The following is a 24724-nucleotide window of genomic DNA, read 5'->3' as shown; positions in this document are numbered from 1 at the left end:
TGTACTCTTCTTGCTTTCTATTCCAAGATACATGCTTGGATCTGTGGGTTTGAAGAACTCTTTTTTTTCTTCCAGTCTCATTCTTATCTTTTAAAACATCAATTCTGCTAATTTTAGACCATTTTTGTATCACCCCATGGGTCTTAAGCCTCTTTTCTTTAGTCTCCATTTCTTTTTTTATCAGATTGTATCAGCCCTTTCAATCTGTCTTCAATTTCACTGACCGTTCTAACTTCTCCAATACACTGTTCAGCCCCTCCACATAATTTTCTATTTCAGTTATTGCAGAGGTTTAATTGCAGATTTTGCATTTGGGTTTTTTTTAGAGTTTTCTTTTCCCTTTGAATGAAATTTCTTATCCATTTGCTCATAAATAGTGCATTTATCTTTAAATCTTAAAACGTGTTCTCCTTGAATAGCTTGAAATTATATAATAGCTAGATCTTGCTATACCCAGTATCTGAGCTATCTCAGGGTTCCTTTTAATAGACCACTGCTATTCATAACTAAGAGTAACATTTACCTATTTTCTTTATATATGGGTAAGTTTTATTGTTTAATGATCATTATTAGTAATAAGGTAGAATTAACTACATTATTAGTAATGTATAATATTGCATATTATATGACATATTATTACATATTACAGATAACTGGACAATCCTCTTTTCTCCTGAAGAGTGTTGCTAATTCTAGTCAGTAATTCAGTTACCTGCTGGCCACCTAATGCTTTTGTATGCTAGCTTTTTACATTTTATTGGAATGAAATCAATAGAAACTTAGGATATTTCCCAAGCTCTTCCAACTTGGAGGGATTCAACTTCGAAATACTGCCTGCCCATGAATCTTATTAGGGCTTGGTGTTGGCCTTGGTTAGGACGTATCTAAAATAGGCCCTTACTCTCAAACATGACCCTTATTTTCTAAGGCTTCATTGTCTGGATATCTTACCAGGACATCAGAAATTTTAAGAAGGTATATACTATTCTGCTGAGCTGAAAATCCTATCTTTCTTCAGCATGGCTTGAATTCTTCTATCGATTTTTTACTCTGAACCCTCCAAGAATAGAACATGCTAAGCGTCAAATAGTATCACTTTGTCTGTGTAGCCCAGTCATCAGGTAAAGACTCATATGGAATCCACACAAACTCCCATGATACTTCCTCTACATAGCCCTATCTGCTCTGGTGCTCTTCCCTACGGATGGTCCCTTGTGTCACCCCAAACCCTACCGTATATTTCTTCAGGTCTTCCAGAAATCCAGGCTCTCTTTGGACTCTAGCCCAGTATGTTCATATATGGCCTATGTCTCTAGACAGAAAGCTAGACTGATAATAGGGCTTACCTTATGACTTTTTCATCCTGTAAGATGGGACTGAAGTCTTATGCTATATAATTTCCATTCCCCCAAACTGTCACCTCATAGAGTTTGCTAACTCTATCATTATATGTTTTTAAATTGATTTATTTGTTTTGAAAGAGAGAGAGATGAAGTAAGCAGGGGGAGGGGCAGAGAGAGAGAGAATCCCAAGTCGGCTTCTAGCTGCAAGCTGGAGCCTGATGCAGGACTCGATGGGTGCCTCAATCTCACAAACCATGAGACCATGACCTGATAGGAAATCAAGAATCAGATGCTTAACTGAATGAGCCACCCAAGGTTCCCCAGGGTTGTTTATTGGAAAAAGACTGGTCACACTCATTTTCAGTAGGTACCATTCAAGAGTCTAGAAAAACTGAATAACAATGTTCAACAGCTTTTAAGTGAAGATTGACAGATCGATCGATAGATAGATAAACACACACATAAATATATACACAATGGAATATTACTGAGCTATAAAAAGAATTAAATGCCACCTTTGCAACAACATGAATGAATGTAGAGGGTATAATGCTAAGTGAAATAAGTTGGAGAAAAACAATTATATGATTTCATTCATATGTAGAGTTTAAGTAACAAAACAAACCAAAAAAGAGACAAAAAAACCAAAAAACACTCTTAAATACAGAGAACAAACTGGTGGTTTGCCAGAGAAGAGGTGGGCAGGTGGGTGAATGATTAATAGATAAAGGGGATTAAGAGCACACTTATTTTGACAAGCAATGAGAAATACACAGAATTGCTGAATCATTATTATGTATACCTATATATGATATGATTGAATCATTATATTGTATACATAAAACTAACTATATACTAATTACTAAGTAAAGATTTTTTAGTTCTTTTTTAAAAGTTAATTTACTTATTTTGAGAGAAAGAGAGTGTATATGAGTGGGTGAGGGTAGACAGAGAGGGGAGAGAGAGAATCCCAAGCAGGTGGCACTGTTAGTGCAGAGCTTGATGTGGGGCTTAAAATCAGGGATCGTGAGATCATGACGAGCCAAAATCAAGAGTTGGATGCTTAAACAATTGGGCCCCCCAGGAGACCCCCGAAATAGGAATTTTTAAAGACATGCATTATATAGTGTATTTTAGTTTTTAATTTTTTAATGTTCACTTATTTTTCAGAGAAACAGAAAGATGGAGTGTCAGCGAGGGTGAGGGGGGGCAGGAGGCAGAAAGGGAGACACAGAATCTGAAGCCGGGGCTCAAACTCAAGAGCTGTGAGACCATGACCTGAGCCGAAGTCATACATTTAACTGACTGAGCCCCCCAGGCACCCCTATAGTGTGTGTATTTTAAAAACATGCATATTGTTAAGTGTATGATACTGCTGAAATTATAAATTAATTAGTATAAAGAAAAAAGATGACAAATATTGTCTAACATACAAGCTGAGTCACAAAGTACCTCAAAACTTTAAACTATAATTTAAGTAATGTGTTTAACTTGGATGAAAACTTATGTATGAAATTTAAACATTTTCTTCTCTTTCAGTGGCTTCATTCAGTCACTCCCTCATTCATCCACTCAACAAGTGTTCTTTAGCAGTGTGTGCTGCGCCAGAACTCCTGCAGGTGCTGGGGTGGGGGGCTTCTATTTATACTCTTGCTCCTGTTCTCCCCATCTCTTAAAATCTCACATTATATGTGTGCTCTCTATTTCTGTTTTCTGGGAAACTTCCAACTAACCTACTCATTCTCTGTGACATTTTTACATTCATTATCACCAAGCATTTTTTTTCACTATCAGTTTCCTTCCTCCTATTTCTTCTACCATCCCTGGTTTCTTGGAGAATGTTATTTTGTGGCCTTTAAAGTAGCTCTATGTGTTATTATGCCTATCTAATGCAAAACAGATGATTTTAATTGTTTTAATTCTTTCATAAAAATTTTGTTTCTTATTGTGCATGTCTTATTCCTAGGAGACCGCTAACCCGCTGGTCTGATCTTGCCTGCAAGGGTGAGACAGCCTTGGTGCGTGTTTGTAGGAAACAGGGAAACGGTGCTTCAGGACAGAGGGATTCTGCTTTCACATCAGTTCTATGATTCTCTATCTTCCCATCCCGGTCCTCCTTCGGGATTTTGTCCCTCCAGAATCTCCTGTTTCCAATACCTCAACTCCTGGTACTGTCTTTTCAGAGTTGCCTGGTGAGGAGGTGGGAGAGACGGGGAAGAAAAGAAGAAATGCAGGAGCCAGCCATCTCGGCTGTCCTCACCACTGGACAGTGTCTACCCAGCCAGGCTCTGCTTTTCTTTCTCAATGTTTCCTCTGGTGGTTCAAGTCAGAGCTGCTGCTCTCCTGCCCTGTAGTCATGTCAGGTAATAATCCACCTAGAATAATATACAGAGGGGAAAAAAACTCCCCTAGGATACAAAGTGCTCTCTCAGATTGGCTCCAAAATGTCACTCCCTTCTACTCAAGCTCGCTCCTGTCACCACACAACTTTCTCACCAGAGCTCAGGTGGGTATTGATTACTGGCAATATTTCTACAATTGGTCATCCTTCCTCCTCTGCTTTTTTGATGATTTTCCATTGTTGTGTTACCAAGACAGAAAGCAAAAAGGGTTAGCTTACCTATGGCTAAATCTGTACATCCATCCACCTTACATTTATTTTATTGTCATGCTTTGCTTTTAAAATACTGTCATATTGATTAGCTTCTTTGATACTCCTTAAGTCATTTTTCATGGGAAGCAGATCTTCTACATATAAAGGAGCTATGGCCACAAAGAGTTCAATGTCCTACACAAGGCTGAACTGTTAGACATTGTTAACATCTTTCAGGCAATGAAGAACTGTCTTTACATAGTTACCCAGAAGGAAAGATGACTACAGTCAGAATACATTATTCAGAAAGTTCCACAGATCATGAGAGTTTGCTTTCTCTGCTCCTTGATAACATGACACTGTGATTTATGACATGGTATGGCACTTACTACTGTGGCACACTGTATTGGTTTGCATGCATGATCACAGCAAGATGCCATAGCCTACAGAGCTTAAACAACCAGCAGCTCATTTTCTCACAGTGCTGGAGGATGAAAGTCCAAGATCAGGATGCCAGCATAGCCAGGTTCTGGTGACCACTGTCTTCCTAAAGGGCAGAGGGCCATCTTGTCCATGTGTTTGCACATGGCATGAAGCAGCAAGAGAGCAAAGTCTCTGGTGTCTCTTCTTATGACGGTACTAATACCATTATAAGGACTCTGCCCTCATGACCTCATCTAGACCTGATGATCTCCAAAACTCCTCATCTCCAAATACTATCACATTGGGGCAGGATGTGTATGTATGTGTGTGGGGGGGTAGGGGGGCTGCAACCTATGAATTTTTGAGGGATGCAATTCAGTCTATTGCACAAGCCAACCCTAGTTTGAGTCTTACATCCTATTTTTTAGTTGCATATAGATGTTGAACTATTTCTTTTTCTCGTTCCAAGATGTGATCAACTTTAATCTGCATGTCCATCTCTTAGCTGTGCTTCCCTCCCTCTATCCAGGACCAAACTGTCTAACTTTGATGTTTAACTCTTTCTTAAAAATCTACTTTAAACTGATAAGAACAGATACAACACTTGATCTTAGCCAAAAGGCCGAGAAGCGATGAAAAAAATCTACTTTAATTTTACTAAATTCAGTTAATTTTCATCCTTATCAAATTTTTTACACCCTAAACAAAAATTAACTTGAATGTTCTCTCTGATCTCTTCGACCAGTTAGGCTGTTTTGGTGAATAACAGTGTGTAATTAAGAAATTAAGTGTATCAGATGAGAGTCATGATTCTCTTAGTTTGTCTACATTTTAAACATCTGTAATGAATGAAATATAAGTGCATGAAATCTACCTTAATTTAATCTTTTCTGTTGCAATGTTTTATATTTGGGTCCAATAATAGGCTTTTGATGGCCACACTGTTTCGAGTCTTTCCTTGGAGGAATGACATGATTTTACAATGAAGAAAATGAGTAATGAGAGAATTTAAGGAAGCATTAAACTTCTACATCAAGCTGAGTACAATAAAACTTTTAATTGAAGTTTTTCCATAAGTATAACATGGAATTTGGATTATCCATGAAATGTTTACTGGAAGAAAAAATAAAATTTGTCTAAAATATTGTATACATAATATCTAATACTAAAGTAAATATTTTGATACAATTTTTGCTAAGTGATAGTGCTAACATCCTTAGTTAATATTAACCTTTTTAGTCTGCTTCTTCAGATTTAGCACGGACTCACCTACACTTTATCTAGTTTAATTATTAAACAATTTCCTTAGCATCACTGGTAAAAGAGTCACTGATATGTGTCAAAAAGAGCTTCAATTTATAATCAAAAAATACACATTATATTTTTGGATTCCTGAGTCTTTGTTAGATAAAACTGTGTGATGTAACCTCTTCTCCACAATTCACACACAGGAGTGAGATGAAAAAGATATAAATGGAATCAGCTTAGACACCTTAGAATGCTACACATTAAGAGTGTTAGAATATATTATGCATTTTCTACTCCATAATTTCAATTTTTTATGTTTATTTATTTTTGAGACACAGAGAGAGAGAGACAGAGAGAGAGAGAGGCAGAAAGAGGAGAGAGAGAGAGAGAGAGAGAGAGAGAGAATGAATATGAATGAGAATTCCAAGCAGGCTCTGCACTCAGCACAGAGCCCAATGTGGGGCTCCAACTCATGAACTGTGAGATCATGACCTGAACTGAAATCAGGAGACAGATGCATAACAAACTGAGCCACCCAGGTGCCCCTCTACACTGTATTAAAAAAAAAAAAAACCTACAGTTCATAATCTGGCTGAAACATTGGCATCCACTGATTTATCTATCATGATAAATAAAATTTTCATAAATTTAATAGAAATCTGACCCTGAAAAATATTTTGTTTCACACAGAAGTTTCCTGAATTTTAGAGTTATCACCAGGAAATTTTATATTATTTTTCCGCTTATTTGCTGTTACTTCTGATAGTTGTTAATGATTTATCTATAATCTTATGTTGCCTATTTTTAGATATCCGTAACAAACAAGTACCTGGCTGAATAGAAGAAACATATGCATTGCCAGAGAATAAAGTATATTTTCTGTCTGGTTACCATATAATTCAATCTCACATTGGAAAACAAGAATAAAATATTTTGACATTTTATCTGGAGTGATTGGGTTGTTATTTTTTTCCTCTTTAGCCTTCAAAACTAAGCAATGTTAGAATCTGCCAACATACTATTTTGTAAATAGATTCAGCCAATCTGAATTTCTTTACATTCACTTAGTGATAACATGTACTCCCTTTCATAAAACTCTCACCTTTGCCTTATTTGTCCTCCAGAATCTAATTTTAGTTATGTATCTGATCTACTGTTGCTGGACATGGAGAAAACAGCAGTTTTAATATGTCAATCTAAATACTGTATTATATTGAAGGAAAATTGTGCACAATCCTAGTAGAAATATTTCTAAACTAGAGGCAAAAAACAATAACCACATGCATAGTTTTTTGCTTGGTTGAACCCTATTGGCCATGTTTACTGAAGAGATTATACCATGAAGGATTTTTTCAATATTGCCTTAGATACAGTCTCCTTCATGTGTAGGCTGAATTTAGAAAATATTTCTTGGATCCATCCATTTGTTGTCCTCAAGAGACTCATTTTAAACATGAGGACACCTTCAGATTGAAAGTAAGGTGATGGAGAAATATCTATCATGCTACTGAGAGTCAAAAGAAAGTGGAGTAGTCATACTTATATTGGACACACTGGACTTTAAAGTTAAGGCAGTAACAAGAGATGAAAAAGGGCATTATGTAATAATTACAGGGTCTATACATGAGGAAGAGCTAACAATTATAAATGTCTACACACTGAATTTGGGAGTTCCCAAATGCATAAAACAATCACAAATAGAAACAATCTTATTGATAAGAATGTGCTAATAGCAGGGGACTTTAATACTCCACTTACAGTAATGGACAGATCAACAAGACAGAAAATCACTAAAGAAACCATGGACCTGAATGACACATTGGACCAGTTGGACCTGACAGATGTATTTAGAACTCTAGATCCAGAGGCTGTAGAATTCACTTTCTTCTCGAGTACACATGGTACATTCTCCAAGAGAAATTACATATTGGGTCATAAAGCAGCCCTCAATAAGCATAAAAGAATTGAGATCATACCATGCACACTTTCAGATCACAATGCTATGAAACTTGAAATTAATCACAGGAAAAAGTCTGAGAAATCTCCAAAAACATGGAGGTTAAAGAATACCCTACAAAAGAACTAATGGGCCAATGAGGCAATTAGAAAAGAAATTTTTAAAAAATATATGGAAACAAATGAAAATGAAAACATAATAATCCAAACTCTTTGGGATGCAGCAAAAACAGTCCTAAGAGGAAAATACATTGCAATCTAGGTCTGATTCAAGAACCTAGAAAAAGTGCAAACACAAAATCTAACCGGGCACCTAAAAGAACTAGAAGGAGAGCAGCAAAAGTACCCCAAACCCAGCAGAAGAAGAAAAATAAAGATCAGGGCAGATTTATATAATATATAATTCAAAAAACAAATAGTTGAATGGATCAATAAAACCAAGAGCTGGTGTTTTTAAAAAATAAAATTGATAAACCTCTAGCCAGGCTTCTCAAAAAGAAAAGAGAGAGCACTCAAATAGAAAAAAATCATGAAGAAAAATAGATTTATTAAATCAAATCCCTCAGAAATACAAGCAATTATCAGGGAATACCATGAAAAACTATATGCCAACAAAATGAACAACCTAGAAGAAATGGACAAATTCCTAAACACACATGCATTACCAAAATTCAAACGGGCAGACATAGAAAACCTGAACAGACCTTAAATAGTGAAGTTGAATCAGTTTTCAAAAATTTCCCAACAAATAAGAGCCCTGGGCCAGATGACTTCCCTGGGCAATTCTATTAGACATTTAAATCAGAGTTAATATTCATTCTTCTCAAGCTATTCCAAAAAATAGAAATAGAAGAAAAATGTCCAGACTCATTCTATGAAGCCAACATCACTTTGATTCCCAAACCAGACAGAGGCTTGGCAAAAAAGAGAACTACAGGCCAATATCCCTGATGAATACGGATGTAAAAATCCTCAACAAGATACTGGAAAATCGAATTCAACATCATATAAAAAGAGTTAGCCACCATGATCAAGTGGGATTCATTCCCAGGTTAGAGGGCAGATCAGGAACACAACAAGGATCTCCACTCTCACCACTGTTGTTTAACATAGTACTGGTAGTCCTAGCATCAGCGATCAGACAACAAAAGGAATAAAAGACATCAGAATTGGCAAAGAAGAAGTCAAACTTTCACTTTTTGCAGAAGACATGATACTCTACATGGAAAACCCAACAGACTCCAGCACAAGCTGGATCATAGAAATGATCCATAAATTCAGCAAAGTTGCAGTTCTGTACAAAATCAATGTACAGAAATTGGTTGCATTTTCATACACCAATAAAGAAGCAACAGAAGGAGAAATCAAGAAACTAATCCCATTCACAACTGCATAATAAATCATAAAATACCCAGGAATAAAACCTAACCAAAGGTGTAAAAGATCTGTATGATGAAAACTATAGAAAACGTATGAAGGAAATTGAAAAAGAAACAAATAAATGGAAAAACATTCCATGCTCATGGATTGGAAGAATAAGTATAGTGAAACTGTCATTCCTACCCAAAGCAATCTACACATTCAATGCAATCCCCATCAAAATTGCACCAGCATTCTTTTCAAAGCTGGAAAATCTATCCTAAAATTTGTATGGAGCCATAGAAGATCCAAAATAGCCAAAGTAATATTAAAGAAGAAAACCAAAATGGGAGGCATCACAATCCAAGACTTTAGCCTCTACTACAAAGCTGTCATCATCAAGACAGTATGGTATTGGCACAAAAACAGACACATAGACCAATGGAGTAGAATAGAGAACTCAGAATTGGACTCACAAATGTATGGCCCATTAATCTGTGACAAAGCAGGAAAGAGTATCTGATGGAAAAAAGACAGCCTCTTTAAGAGATGGTGCTGGGAGAACTGGACAGCAACATGCAGAAGAATGAAACTAGACCACTTTCTTACACCATACACAAAAATCAACTCAAAATGAATGAAGGACCTGAATGTGAGACAGGAAACAATCAAAACCCTAGAGGAGAAAGCAAGAAACAACCTCCTTAATCTAAACAGCAGTAATTTCCTACTCAACACATTCCCAAAGGCAAGGGAATCAAGAACAGAAATGAACTATTGGGACCTCATCCAGATAAAAAGCTTCTGCACAATCAAGAAAACTAATAGGCAACCAAAGGAATGGGAAAAGATAGCTGCAAATGACATATCAGATAAAGGAATAGTATCCAAAATCTATAAGGAACAATCAAGAAACAATCAAGGAAACTAATAGGCAAGGGACTGAATGGGAAAAGATAGTTGCAAATGACATATCAGATAAAGGGCTAGTATCCAAAATCTATAAGGAACTACCAGACTCCACACCCCAAAAACAAATAATCCAGTGAAGAAATGGGCAAGAGACATGAACAGACACTTCTCCAAAGAGGACATCCAGATGGCCAACAGACACATGAAATGATGCTCTGCATCACTCATCATCAGGGAAATACAAATCAAAACCACACTGAGATACCACCTCAGGCCAGCCAGAGTGGCTAAAATGAACAAAATAGGAGACTATAAATGCTGGTGAAGATGTGGAGAAATGGGCACCCTCCTACACTGTTGGTGGGAATGCAAACTGGTGCAGCCCCTCTGGAAATCAGTGTGGAGGTTCCTCAAAAAACTACCAATAGAACTCTCCTATGACCCAGCAATAGCATTGCTAGGAATTTACCCAAGGGATACAGGAGTGCTGATGCATAGGGGCACATGTACCCCAATGTTCACAGTGGCACTGTGAACAATAGCCAAATCATTGAAAGAGCCCAAAGGTTCATCCACTGACAAATGGATCAAGAAGATGTGGTTTATCTATACAATGGAATACTACATGGCAATAAGAAAGAATGAAATCTGGCCTTTTATAGCAAGGTGGATAGAACTAAAGGGTATTAGGCTAAGTGAAATAAGTCAGGCAGAGAAGGACAGATACCATATGTTTTCACTCATATGTGGAACAGGAGAAACTTACCAGAGGATCATAGGGGAGGAGAGAAGGAACAACAGTTGGGGAGAGGAAGGGAAGTGAACCATGAGAGACTCTTGAATACTAAGAACAAACTGAGGGTTGATGGGAGGTCGGAGAGAGAGGAAGGGGGTGATGGGCATGGAGGAGGGCACTTGTTGGGATGAGCACTGAGTGTTATATGGAAACTACCTTGATAATAAACTATAAAACATAAAAATACAATACAATAAAATAAAATTCCACATATAAGTGAAAAAAAAATTCCTTGGGGCACCTAGTTGGCTCAGTCCAGTTGACTTGAGTGTCCCATTGACATCTGGTTGAGTGTCTGACTTTGGCTCAGGTCATAATCTCATGGTTCATGTGTTGGAGCCTCACATCTGGCTATGTGCTGACTGCAGTGTGGAGCCTGGAGCCTGCTTCAGATTGTCTCCTCCTCTCTGCCCCTTCCCCACTCTTGCTCTATCTCTATCAAAAATTAAAAAAAAAAAACATTAAAAAATTAAAAAAAAAAAACTCTTCATGGCAGGAAATGAGTACTTTTGGCAGAGAAACCCTAAGTTGACTTCCAATGATTCTTAACTCTGGTTTTCATAACTTTGCATATAATTCTTTCCCATTGAAAGTGGAAAGAAACTATGATGAGACATCACTTCAGTAATTATGTTATGACATAAAATGTTGCATCTTAGGTGACTAGAGTGAGGGATTCTTCTTGCTGGCTTGAGGAAGTAGATAGTCCTGTTGGAAAGACTCACAGGGGGTTAGCCACAGCCTTTACTGCAGATAGACCAAGAGAATTAAGTTTTCTCCAATAAAATTCAAGCAGAAAGGGTATCGAAAACTGCCACTTTTTAAGGATACCACTTTTAAGGTATTTCCTTTTAAGATTACTTCCTGAAACGTAGAAGTAATAGCTGGGACTTCAACAGGCATCACGGCTCTAAGATGTGCCATCTACTGATGATGATTGAGCGAGCAATAAGAGGGTAGAAATCTGAATCTCTGAAGATTTTATGGAAAAGCCATTATGTTAGTTCCTGAAATGATAGTTCCAGGTTTAACTTGACTGTAATCATTTCACATCTTGTTCAAATCATGGCTACTTGGAGTTTTATGGATATTTTCAGATACTTGACAAATAATAACATACATAATTGTTTTGTGAATTGTATAATAATACAGTATTACAACCTACACATCTCTATTTGGCTGAGGAGCAAAGGTCAAAATGACCCTGGAAAAGGCTTATACAAGTGCTGCCATTACTCTAGTAGAGGAATACACAAAGGGCTAGTATTTTAAAGTCAAGTAATACGTGAACAAAGGCATAAAGTCTTGAAATGTGTAATGATTCGGTGGAAGCATCAGGATCTAATTTGAGTAGAGTTTGGAGTAATTGTTAGGACTGAAAAAGATATATCTCTATATATTCCACTTGGGATATTAAAGAGTGGTTTGAAAATTCATGACACTGAATTAATATATCACCTATATAAGATCATGAAGAGCATAGATATTTCCCACTAAAAGTAAGATATATTTTCTAGGAAAATAAAGCCCTGCAGTATGTAAATGGATTGCAAGGGAAAAAGACTGAAAACTCAGAATTCAGATAAAAAGTTACTATATTATCTCAGATAAGATAATATATGGCTTTACAAATATAATAAGACTAAAAATTTTTTAAAATGATAAATTCAAAATACCAAGCAAATATAGAACCCAGAAGACTTAGAAATTGACTTGATAGTGGAAGATTTCTGGGAGAGAGTATTTATTAGTCTATTTCTTGTGTCTACTCTTGATACCTAGTAATTTAGTAGGCACATAGTAAGTAAGTATTACATATTTTGCAGACAGTTGTAAAATTTTCATCAGTAGACAATACATACTAGTTGTTTTATGTGCTTGATTATAACTTGACCTCATGCAATAAAAATTCTTATACAATAGATATCCACATTTACCCACTGAAAAAGATACCACTCCGTTAATAGTTTTCATTTAAAAGAATTTAAAATTGTCTCTGTTGATCTAATTCTTAAGTGGTTTACAAGTCTAAATTTATATAATTATATATACATATTTCCTGGAACTTGTAAAAATTCCTTCACAGAAAAACATGATAAACGGTGTTTGGTTTTCTACCATTGTTTACAAAGCTTGCTTATTCCACAAAACAAACAAACAATAAACAAAACGATGCTTACCTTTACTATAACAGTATTAGTAAATAAAACAAATGAAAATACACCAGAATTTGGGGGTATTTTCATTAATATTTTCTAACATGGACCGTGCACTACAAGCTAAGCTATTCACTGTTCCCAAAATATCTTACTTTCTCACACCCTGACTTCTCAGCAAACACAACCCCACTCATCGACCTCCGTACTTCCACACACATCATGCACACATGATATAACTGGGGAAAGGAGGTGTGAAATTTTTAGCTTTCCTGGGAGATAAAATAAATATAAATGCGAGGACTGCCATTCACTTTTAACTCAATTCTGTACATTCTGATATGTAGTGAGATCAAGTTCATTTTCGGGTGACTATATAACATTCAAACTAGTGGAAGAGTGATCTTGGATTTGATAAATAGTTGTAATAATAAAATTAATTAATTTGGCTGTCAGGAAGTAAACAGAATTGTCTCCAAAGATCTTTGTGAATAAAGAACATATGCAGAAAGATTATACATACCGTTATATATATTATATTCCTGAGCTCCCTTCTGTATAGCTTCAAAGAGTTTTGAATTGTGGCAAATTCATAAGGATTACTAATTGTGATATGTTTTAATAGAAGAAATAAGTGCCTTTTCATAGTTCCTTTCAGAGCTCTAATTCTATGGATTCATTGGTTTCTTTAAACAATTAACTCTAACAAAAAAGGTTTGAACTTTGCAGGTCCACTTCTATATGGAGATTTTTAAAAAATAAATATAGTGAAGTACTGTAAATATATTTTCTCTTATGATTTCCTGGTAACATTTTCTTTTTTAAAAAATAATATTTGTTTTCAAGAGAGAGAGACAGAGAGAGAGAGAGAGCGAGCGTGAGTATGACCAGGGGAGGAGCAGACAGAGAGGGAGACACAGAATCCAAAGCAAGCTCCAGACTTCGTGCTGTCAGCACAGAGCCCAACCTGGGGTGTGAATTCACAAACTGAGATAATAACCTGAGCCGAAGTTGAACTTTTAACTGACTGAACATTTAACTGACAATAACATTTTATTTGATCTAGCTTACTTTACTGTAAAAATACAGTATACATAATATATATAGTACAAAATATGTGTTAATAGATTATATACTCAGTAAGGCTTCTGGTCAACAGTAGGCTATAAGTGGTTAGGTTTTGGGGGAGTCAAAAGTATATGCAAATTTTTGTCCATGTTGGGGGTTGGTGTCCCTAACTCCTGTGTTGTTCAAGGGTCAAATGTGTATTTTCCTGGATTATACAATCTTTGGAATTCAATTATTTCCTTTTTTCTTCAAAACTATATTGGAAAACTATACATTGGAATCTTGAAACAATGAGGTTGACTTGAAGGCAGAAAAATACACACTGGAAACAAATTAGTTCATGGAGCTATTTCCTCTTGCTTGTGGGGACAACCCATAACAGGCTTATTCCTTTCTGGAGCTATCAAAATCTACTTACTATGTCCCATGGATCTTGAATAGTAAATGATTTCTACTGGGAAAAGTATTCTTTCTGGTCTCAATTTGTCCTTCCAGTTCAGAAAATAAGATTTGGGTCACATAACAGAGAACAAATGAAAATCTTACAGAAGGCTCATTGTCTAAACTAGCCTAAAGTGTTAACACCAACAAATTACAGTGACCATAAGCCAAAAGTTTGAATAAAGGTATGTACTTAATTTTATGGAGGAATTTTGTTTTGGGAAGTTAATGAAAAAAGGTATCCTATTTCTACCAATATGTGGAAAACAACAGCCCTTGAAAGATTCTTATTGATTTAGGGAAATAATATCTAAATTAAAGGTGAAAGTACATTGTGCCATTTAAATTACTCTATAGACGAACAGATCCCATTCTCTTCCCGTATAAATATGCCAAAGGATAAACATTAGCAGTGAGATCATCATGCAAGTAGGATTGTCCTAGGGATTTCTGGTTTTCTTTTAATAGTTCACTTAAAAATGTTTATCTATTTAGAAAGAACCCTGGGGAGGCAGAGAAAGAGAGAGAGAGAGACAGAGAGAACCCTAAGGAGGCTCTGCACTATTACCACTCAGTCCAGCTCAGGGCTCCATCTCACAAACTGTAAGATCATGACCTGAGCCTAAATCAAGAGTCAGATGCTTATGTGACTGAGCCACCTAGGTGCCCTGTTTTAATAGCTCACTTAGAGAAAAGTAGAAGTCTTTTAAGTCTAACTGGGTGTTGATAAAAGGATTGTAAAACCAAGCGGTAGCAAGATCCAGCAGAGAGGACATCTTCATATTCTTTGGCTAGTTCATTGCATTTTATCTACCTAATATCACATTTCAGGAAGCAAAAATATCTCAAGGTGATTTATGTCTAGAAAATTTTCTTATAGCTAAGAACTTATGAATAAAAACTTGCTTTACCAGTGAACAAGATTCAATTAAGTTTGAAACACTTACAATTGATTTTCAAATAATATACAAATTTCTGTTTCATTGTTTACTAGCATAAACATTCCAACTAAAATGACTAACTTTACCTAGAATAAAATAATACTGAAAAAGAATAAAAAAAGATATATCTTTTTAATGTATGCCTAACCCATAGCTCAAAAATTACATAAAATTTACTAGTATATAGATTTTAAAATAACTTAAATATTTAGGTAAGATTTAATAGAGTTAATATTTCTTTTAACATAGAAAGAAATGATATCAAAAAGTTTTGACTGATACTTCTTTCTAAAAATTTATTGTATGCCAGATACAACTTTTTGCTTTCACTCTGAATATCTGTGAACCAATGGGACACCAAGACAAAATTAAGATTCACCATACATTCAGAGTTAGTAAATAAATAATAAGAAGAAGAAAACACTTTACCATTAAGAAAACCAAAGCAAGTGGTGATTAACAAGCAATTTTAGACTTGCAGAAAAAATATGTATTAGTATTAATATTTGCAATGTGATCTAAAAAAACCTAGTTAAGATTTGTCACTTTATTAAACACTCAGTCACACTCTTCACCAAATCTGCTTGAATTCATGTGAATTTCTGATTTTATATACATGTAAACTTTCTTAACTACTAAAATAAATGCCTTGAAAAGAAATGAGTAGCTCTAACTATGGCAGTGAAACTGCTCACAGTATGCGCCATGGATTTGCAAAATGCTTTAAATTCGTGTATTGATATAGCCTACAACCCTTTGATCAAAAATATATGAAAGGCAAAATATTTAGAATCTTACCTGTAACAAGAAAGCTGCATCTCCCAGCTCCAGCTTCATTAATGATGCTACAATTATAAACCCCATAGTTTTCATTGGAAAGGCTCTTCACCGGGTACTCTGTGTACTCTTGAGAGTCGAACTGACCCGTGCGTAGTAACTTATTGCCCAAGCGCCACTCATAGGTCAGCACTCGGATTGGATAGGCTCTCAGGACCCGGCAGCTCATAGTAACGCTCCGGTCTTGTCCTTGCCGAATTTCCAGGAACGCAGGTTCCACAGCAGGAGGATCTGCAGAAGAGATGTTAAAACAGATAAAACACGTGATCTGCAATAAACCAAGAATTATTCTTATTCTAAGAAGCTTTTTTTCAGAACATATCTAGCAACAAGTAAGGAGTAAGAGGTGGGTGGAGAGCAAGACCAGGAATTTTAGCTTGGGATGGGAAATGAGAAACAGCATTTACTGATTGTGCGCAGTGAATGAGATTCACTGCCTTGAAAAAGCATTTGCAGGTGAAAATACCAGAGTTCATTTGTTTTCTTTCTTGCTACTTCCCAAAACAAAACATCACAACCATGTTTATACTGCCAGCAACCAAATGCACTCTCCAAATTAGCATGAGACTTTGAAACAGATAAAGTCATTTGTCCAAGTCAGTGAATTCTAATTATTGCCAGTCTGTCTTCTGAACTGCCCATTATTTAATAAAATAGGTAACCCAAGTATATAAATTTATGTTCTAAATTATTTGGTCTGAACTTATTTGAGTAAATACATAATATTCATGGGTAAACCTTAAGCAAACTTTGCAAATTATACTGCAGGTGGATGTGATTTCCATCTCACTGCAATGATTCATTTATCTTACTTAATTGTAATTTTTTCCATATAATTAAAAGGTGCTACATTAGATACCTTTTTTGTTTTGGACTACAAGATTTCTGAAAAGTGTTACATACTTTTCTCATTATATAGAGGATGCAAATTATAATCCTTTACTTCATGACTCTCAGTGGTTATAATAAATAACAATTACTTCCTACACACTAAGGATGAGATTCATTTAATCAAATAAACTGTCTGCAACCACTCAGGATTGCACTGCACCGCACAATCACATCCTTGACTACATGTATATGATGCCCTCATGAGTTGTGCAGTATAGAAACTGTGAAACTCTGTCTGGCACCCCTTCCATCAAGGTGCTAATAGGTTTTAGGACTGCCAGGTGCCCTCCAATATTCTTTACATGGTATTCAAATACTTTTTTGTACTCTTGCTGTCCCTTTTCACTGCCAGTCTGTTGACTGACCCTTCTTGCTTCTTTCAACAAATATATTTAAACTATGTTACTGTCCTAAATTTTATTCATAAGTTCAATTGTTTGAGCTCTCCCTACATAAGTTTTTTTAAAAAATGAATGAGAAAAAATTCCTGTCTGCATATAATTTATGATTTAATATAATAGACAGCTATTTATGTAGCTGATTTACAAAACTGAAGTACAAAACACAATTCTAGGGCAGAAAGTAAAAAAGTGAATAACACTGTGAGGATTGACCAGGCAAGCAATCTCAAGGAATGCATACTTGAGCTGTGTCTTCCAAGACATACAGAAAATGGTGAGATGGGTAAGCAAACATCCAAGGTAAGATTAATACGTGCAAAGGTAAAGAGGAGGCAGAGAGGAGGTGGTGTTTCAGGAAGTATAAATGAATTAGCATAGCTGGTGAACAAAAAGTGCATGAGTTCTTCGGCAGGAATAAAGATGGAAAGAAAGGCCGGGACTCTATTCAAGGATTTTTTTTAAGCTTTTTTTTGGGGGGGTATTTATTTTTGAGAGACAGAGAGAGACAGCGTGAGCAGGGGAGGGTCAGAGAGAGAAGGAGGTGCAGAATCAGAAGAAGGCTCCAGGCTCTGAGCTTGCTGTCACCACAGAGCCCGACGTGGGGCTCGAACCCACAAACCGTGAGATCATGACCTGAGCCGAAGTTGGCCGCTCAACCGACTGAGCCACCCAGGTGCCCCTATTCAAAGATTTTTGAAGCTCATGTTATGGAGTTTGATTTTATCCTGTTGGTGTTGAGGATCATTAATCTTTTTCTCTATTGTACCTCTTAATCCCTTTCATTTATTTCATCCACCCCCCACCACCTTCTCTGGCAACCACCAGATTGTTTTCTGTATCTACGAGGAGTCTGTTTCTGTTTTGTTCATTTGTTTCCTTTGTTAGATTTCACATATAACTGGAGTCATCTGGTATCTGCCTTTCTCAGTTTGAGTTATTTCACTTAGCATAAACCCTTGAGGCTCATTTAAAATTTTTTAAATGAAAATTTTATATGACTAAACCGATCTTTTAGAAAGAATATTGGGGCAGGTAGGAGGAACATACTTAAAGGGAAGAGTCTAGTTACAGAGAAAATGAGAACATCTTTTCTGAAGGCCTGAAGTAAGGCAATGTTAGTGAAATCATAAATGATGCCTTAGACAATGAGGTGGACAACAGTGTCAGTGACAAAGAGAGAGAAAACAGGAGGAGTTGTTTAGGGTATGGTGGACATGTCACACTTGTGCACCTGCTAGTCACACAGTAGGGATACCTAGTAGACAACTGTTTCTTCATTTACAAATATAGATGGGTTATGTTTTATTACCTCTTTGTTCTGATTTTTGTTTAATTGGATCACAGTCAGAGAAACAGTCCATATGGTTTCAATCTTCTGAAATTTGTTGAAATCTGATTTCTGGCACAATATATGATTAATTTTTGTTCAAGGTATGCTTACAAAGATGGAATAGTCTGAAGTTTAGGAAGGCAATGTGGAATTGTTGTTTTGTCTGACAAATGAATTATCCAAATCATCTACTTAGTTGTTGGGCTTTTACCCTATTTGTTCTACTTGGATTAATTTAGAAGAGTGTTAAACTCTTCTAAAATGGTAGCACTTAAAAAAATTTTTCTTATAGTTTTCTTTACATTTTGTTTTACATATTATTGAAAATTTTTAATGTTTATTTATTTATTCATTTATTTTTTTGTGAGAGACAGAGACAGAGACAGAGACACCGAACACAGGGTAGGGGGAAGCAGAGAGAGAGAGTCAGACACAGAATCTTACATGGACTCTAGACTCTGAGCTATGAGCACAGAGCCTGACTCGAGGCTTGAATTCAAGAACCACAAAATCATGACCTGAGGCAAAGTCGGACATTCAACCAACTGAGCCATTCAGGTACCCCTGCTTTCCACATTTTGAGGCTATGCTACCTAATACATACAAATTTAAAATTGCTTTATTTTATTGGTATATTGAAGGTTTTATCTTTATGAAACAATCTCCTTTATCTCTGTTAAGGTTTTATTATTTAAAACTATATTTTGTTTCAATTAATAGTTACTCTGACATTGTTTAGTCAGTAGCTTCAAGTTATGTCTTTTCCATCCTTTTAAAGTTCCATTATCCTTATATTTTACAAGTGTCTCTTTTAAATAGCATGTAGTTGGGGCGCCTGGGTGTCTTAGTCAGTTAAGCAGTCGGCTTTGGTTCAGGTCATGATCTCACGGTTCATGGGTTTGAGACCCCGTGTCAGGCTCTGTGCTGACAGCTCAGAGCCTGGAGCCTGCTTTGGATTCTGTATCTCCCTCTCTCTCTGACCCTCCCCTGCTTGTGCTGGCTCTCAAAAATAAATAAATTAAAAACATAAAAATAAAAAAATAGGTAGTTACAATCTATTTTTTAAAGAAAGATTGGCAATATTCAGTTTTACCCAGAGCAATTAACACTTTATTTACATTTACTGACTACTGATACACTGAGTACAAATGTACCTGTTTTGTGACATTTTTCTTTGTCTTCTTTTAGATTTATGTATTACATGATTATTCCAGCCCTTTTGCAGCTACTAATTTTAATTCTCTTCTGTTTTTAAAACCATTCGGACATTATCATTTCATACCTGCACTAATTTTTAGAAGTATTCAGATATATGCTGACAAATTTACCTCCAATTCATTTTTTTACTATATACCTTAAAAATACATGATCATTTTCCAAATTTTGCCTTAAGTACAGCATTTAGAATTATTTTTAATGACCTTTCTGGTCTTGATTTTTTGAAAATATATTTTAACCTTATTCTTAAAAGATAGTTTCCTCTTACATAATAGGATTAGAGGGAGGCAATGATTTTATTTCAGCATATTAGGATATAGTTCTACTGCCTTCAGATGGCTATTACTGCTATAGATAAGTAAGCTTAAAGTCTCACACTTTATTAAAGTTCCTATGGGTTTTTTTTTCCAGCTACTTTCAAAAGGTTTTTACCTTTGGTATTCTATGGCTTCATTACAATGTTTTTAAAGAGATATTCCTTTGTACTTAAAAGTTTGGGATTTGCTGGGCTTTTCAAATCTGTTGATTTCCGTTTGCTGTCTTTCACCTTGAAATTTCTGGAAAATCTCATTTAATAATACCTGTATTCTTTTCTTTCCATCCATACTTGAAGATTTTTTCATTCTGTCTTCCATGTCTTTCACCTCTATTCCAACTTTTCTATTTCTTGCTTTTTCTGCATTGAATTGTGAATAAATTCTTGAGCATTAATTCCTTCTTCAGCTCTACTTAGCCTACTAAACCCATTGTGTTTTTATTATTATATTTTAATATTTTTTATTTAAATCTAGGTTAGTTTACATATAGTGTAATAATGATTTCAGGGATAGAATTGAGTGATTCATCACTTACATATAACAGCCAGTGCTCATCCCAACAAGTGCTCTTCCTAATGACCATCACCCATTTAGCCTATCACCTTACCCAACACCCCACCAGCAACCCTCAGTTTGTTCTCTGTATTCAAGAGTTTTTATTTTATTTTTGCTTCCCTTCCTGTGTCCATCTGTTTTGTTTCTTAAATTCAACATATGAGTGGAATTACATACCTATCTTTCTTTGACTTATTTTGCTTAGCATAATATACTCTAGTTCCATTCCTGTTGTTAAAATGGCAAGATTTCATTTTTTTGATAGCCAAGTAATAGTCCATTGTTTACATATACCACATCTTTATCCATTCATCAGTCTGTTGACATTTGGGTTCTTCCCATACTTTGGCCATTGATGATACTGCTGCTATAAACATTGGGGTGCTTGTGCCCCTTAGAATCAGCATTTTTGTATCTTCTGGATAAATGCCTAGTAGTGCAATTGTTGGATCATAGGGGAGTTCTATTTTTAATTTGTTGAGGGTCCTCCATACTGTTTTCCAGAGTGGCTGCATCAGTTTCCTCCCCACTAGCATGCTTTCCCCACATCCCTGTTGTTGCCGGATTGTTAGTTTGTTTTTAGTTACAATAATGCAGCTTTCATTTATAAATGGTCTGCAGCAGTTTTTTTCTGTATACGTGCTATGCCACTACTTTTATACTTTCCCATTACTTGCAAATGTAGTAAGATTTGTCTCATTTCTTTAAACAGTTCTTTTATACTGTCTGATATTTCCAGTTATGGCTTTAAGGATGCTTTTCTGTTGGTTTTTGTTCATGGTATTTTTGTTTCTGTCTGTTTTTGGTTAATTTAGACTCTGTCCTATTCAATGTCCTCTAAAATTTGGGAATTTTTAAATATATAAGATTATGATTTCTTCCACTAGAGAGATCTTTTATCTACAGACAACTACTGACATTAATATCTAGGATTGCATTAATATAGGTTCATGGCTTAAGGTTTTATTTTAATAATCCAAGTGATATGAATTTTATTTAAAAATCCCCAAAGAGGTAACTTGTGCTTACAATGTGAAGTATATGCTCCCACATCACTCCTATCTTGCTCACTTCAAAGGCAAGTTTCTTTACACTCACTTGGCAGTAGGAATGTGTAGACTGGGTTTATGTCTGTTTTACTCTTATCTTACGGATATAGTCCTTTAAGTTCCAACTTCTATGGGTAGAACTCTTCTCCAAGAAATACTCTTGTTAGCTTGTGATTGGCTAGAAATGCTATCAAAACTGAAGCTCAAATTCACCCATGTCAGCAAATGTCCTTGGGGCAAAATTAGCCTCATTGTCCTGCTTTCTTATATATTTGATATTGTGTTTTTAAAGTAAACATTTTAATGCTTTCAATAATATTTTTTGAAACTTTCCAGCATTTTTAAAAATTTCTTTTTTTTATGCTTATTTTTGAGAGAGAGAGAGAAACAGCTTGAGCTGGGGAGGGTCAGAGACAGAGGGAGACACAGAATCTGAAGATGGGTTCCAGGCTCTGAGTTATCTGTCAGCACAGAGCCTGATGCGGGGCTCGAACCCACAAACCGCGAGATCATGACCTGAGCCGAAGTTGGACACTAAACCAACTGAGACACCCAGGCGCCCCTCCCAGCATTTTTTATTGTTTGCATTAGAGGAATTTTTTTAAGAGAGAGAGAGGGAGAGAGAATGTATGTGCAAGCAGGAGAAGGAGAGAGGAAGAGGGAGAGAGAGAATCTTAAGTAGGCTCCATGCCCAGTCCATTGCTGGATGCCAGGGTCAGTCTCACAATCATGGGAACATGACCTGAGCCAAAATCAAGGTTGGATGCTCAACCAACTGAGCCACCCAGGAATCCCTGCATTGGAAGGATTTTGAGAAATATTTTGTCTATTATATGCTCAGAATCACATGTCTTTATTAGTCAAATGAAAATACAGATCTAAAGCTCAAAGTGGTGACTTGGCTGAAGGTTTGGTGTTGTTGAGATAATTCAGGGTAAGCTTAAACAAAGACAAATAAAAAGCCATATTTTGATTTACTCTTGAATGTAATAACTTCTGGGGATAAAGGAAAATTAAAGCTCCTGAAGGAGAATAAATATAAATAAGCAAATAGATATGTGGACTCAGAGAGTTACATTATAAAAATTAAAGGATTTGGATGCTTCAAAGAACATAAAGTATTAACGTGCCAAATGTTAGCAATACATGAGTTTAGACTGAAAATATATATTGTTTTTGACAAGTTTAATGTCATAAATGATTATAGGAAAAGCATTTTCTGTGGAATATATATAATGTGTGTTGCAGGTTTTACGGGATGGTTAAATAGTAGACATCAGGAATGATACCTATTCCTTTAATAATATTGTCTATGATTAGAAAACATAATTATCTATTCATTCTACCTTCAAAATATATCAGTAGTTTATACATTGCTCTCGATCTCCACCACGACTACTATTACCTCTTACATAGACTATTTCAAATGTCTGGCAGTAGCCTTCTCCCAGGCCACGGTGCTTCCCTTTTTGACCTTCTACTATTTTTCTGATATTGGCCAGATGTTCTTTTATAAGAGAAATCAGCTCTTGTTATTCTCCTGCTTAGAACAGTTTATTGACTTGCCCCTACTTGTCAATCAGGCTTACAAAACACTGCAAGTTCTGACTCTGACCGTAGTATTCTCAACCATTCTTATCTTAATCATTATGTCTCAGAAAGAGGATTTATCCCTGTTCCTGCATGACAAGCCCTTTGTGGATTCTGGGCTTTATTCTTTCTTCTGAAGATATTCTTTCCTTCATTCTTTCTGTTGCCATCTGATTGTCATTGTTCATTTTTATTTTATTTTTTATAATAATTTATTGTCAAATTGGTCTCCATATAACACCCAGTGCTTCTCCCCACAAGTGCCCCACTCCATGACCATCATCCCCTTCCCCCCCCTCATATTTTACTTCTTTAGAAAGGCTACCCTTGGCTATCAATTAGTAAAGTGTCTCACCTCCTGTTAATAAGACAATGTTAGCAATCATTTCCTACATAGTAACACCATTTGTTCATATCTAGTTCATATAAGTTCCATTCTAATAGGACTTAAAATTCCCCATCATTACATCTTCTCTTTATCCATCAAGTACCCAGCATTATAGCTAGTGCCAGATCATTACTGAAGGCAAAAAAGAAAGAAAAAAATGAAGGAATGATATAAAAGAGTAAAGATGTTCACAAAGTCTTCAATGTTCATTGAACGTGGGTTCTATGTCTAACTGTTAAATCTGCATAGATTCTGTGTTTACGTTGGCCAATAAAATAGAGCAAAAGTAATGCTACATCATTTTCTAGGCTCAGAACACAGGAGACTGAGGACTTCACTTTCTATCTCTTAAAATATATATTCTGGGAGCCCTGACCATGAAATAAATCCAACTACCCCACTAAAGAGACCATCCCAACAGGCCCTGAGATTATATAAAGGAGAAAAGGGCAGAGTTAAACCCAGCTTTTCCGCCATCCCCACTAAGGTTCCAGACATGGGATGCTATCTTATACCTTCCAGACCAGACAAGCCACCTACAAAATACCACCAAGTGACCCAGATAATACCACAATCCACATAAAACAGGAATATCTCAGGCAAGCTACCTTCAAATTCTTGACTTGCTAGAGATTAAAGAATTAGATATAATAAAATCTGATTATTCGAGCTCCTAGGTGTTGGAATAGTTTGCTTCACAATAACAGATAACAGATACAAAAGCCCCTGAGCCTTCAAAATTCAGCAGTTTGATATGAGGAATGGAGACCTGGTAGAGTGAGGCAAAAGGACAGGTGGACAGGGCCATGGGGAGAAAACAGTTTAAGCAACAGATCAAGGGATCGAAGTTGGTTCTGGAAGGAAATGATTTAGAAGGAAACTAATACGGGACATCAATCAATAGACTGAATT

The 24724-nt window shown here is 35.9% G+C and overlaps 1 protein-coding gene and 1 pseudogene across 1 annotated transcript in view; both read right to left on the bottom strand.

Moving 5' to 3' along the window:
• Positions 1 to 24724, bottom strand: part of MDGA2 (MAM domain containing glycosylphosphatidylinositol anchor 2) — a 779701-nt gene that overhangs the window by 96663 nt on the left and 658314 nt on the right. The window contains exon 9 of the mRNA XM_029952652.1: positions 16035 to 16304. Coding sequence (XP_029808512.1) covers positions 16035 to 16304 — 270 coding nt within the window. The remainder of the gene's footprint in view (positions 1 to 16034; positions 16305 to 24724) is intronic.
• On the bottom strand, positions 4893 to 4993 carry LOC115303034 (annotated as a pseudogene).

Source organism: Suricata suricatta, chromosome 9, assembly GCF_006229205.1.
Source record: "Suricata suricatta isolate VVHF042 chromosome 9, meerkat_22Aug2017_6uvM2_HiC, whole genome shotgun sequence".
NCBI classification, from domain to species: domain Eukaryota; kingdom Metazoa; phylum Chordata; class Mammalia; order Carnivora; family Herpestidae; genus Suricata; species Suricata suricatta.
The sequence above is the reverse complement of the archived record's forward strand: the minus strand, read 5'-3'. Positions and strand labels throughout refer to the sequence as shown.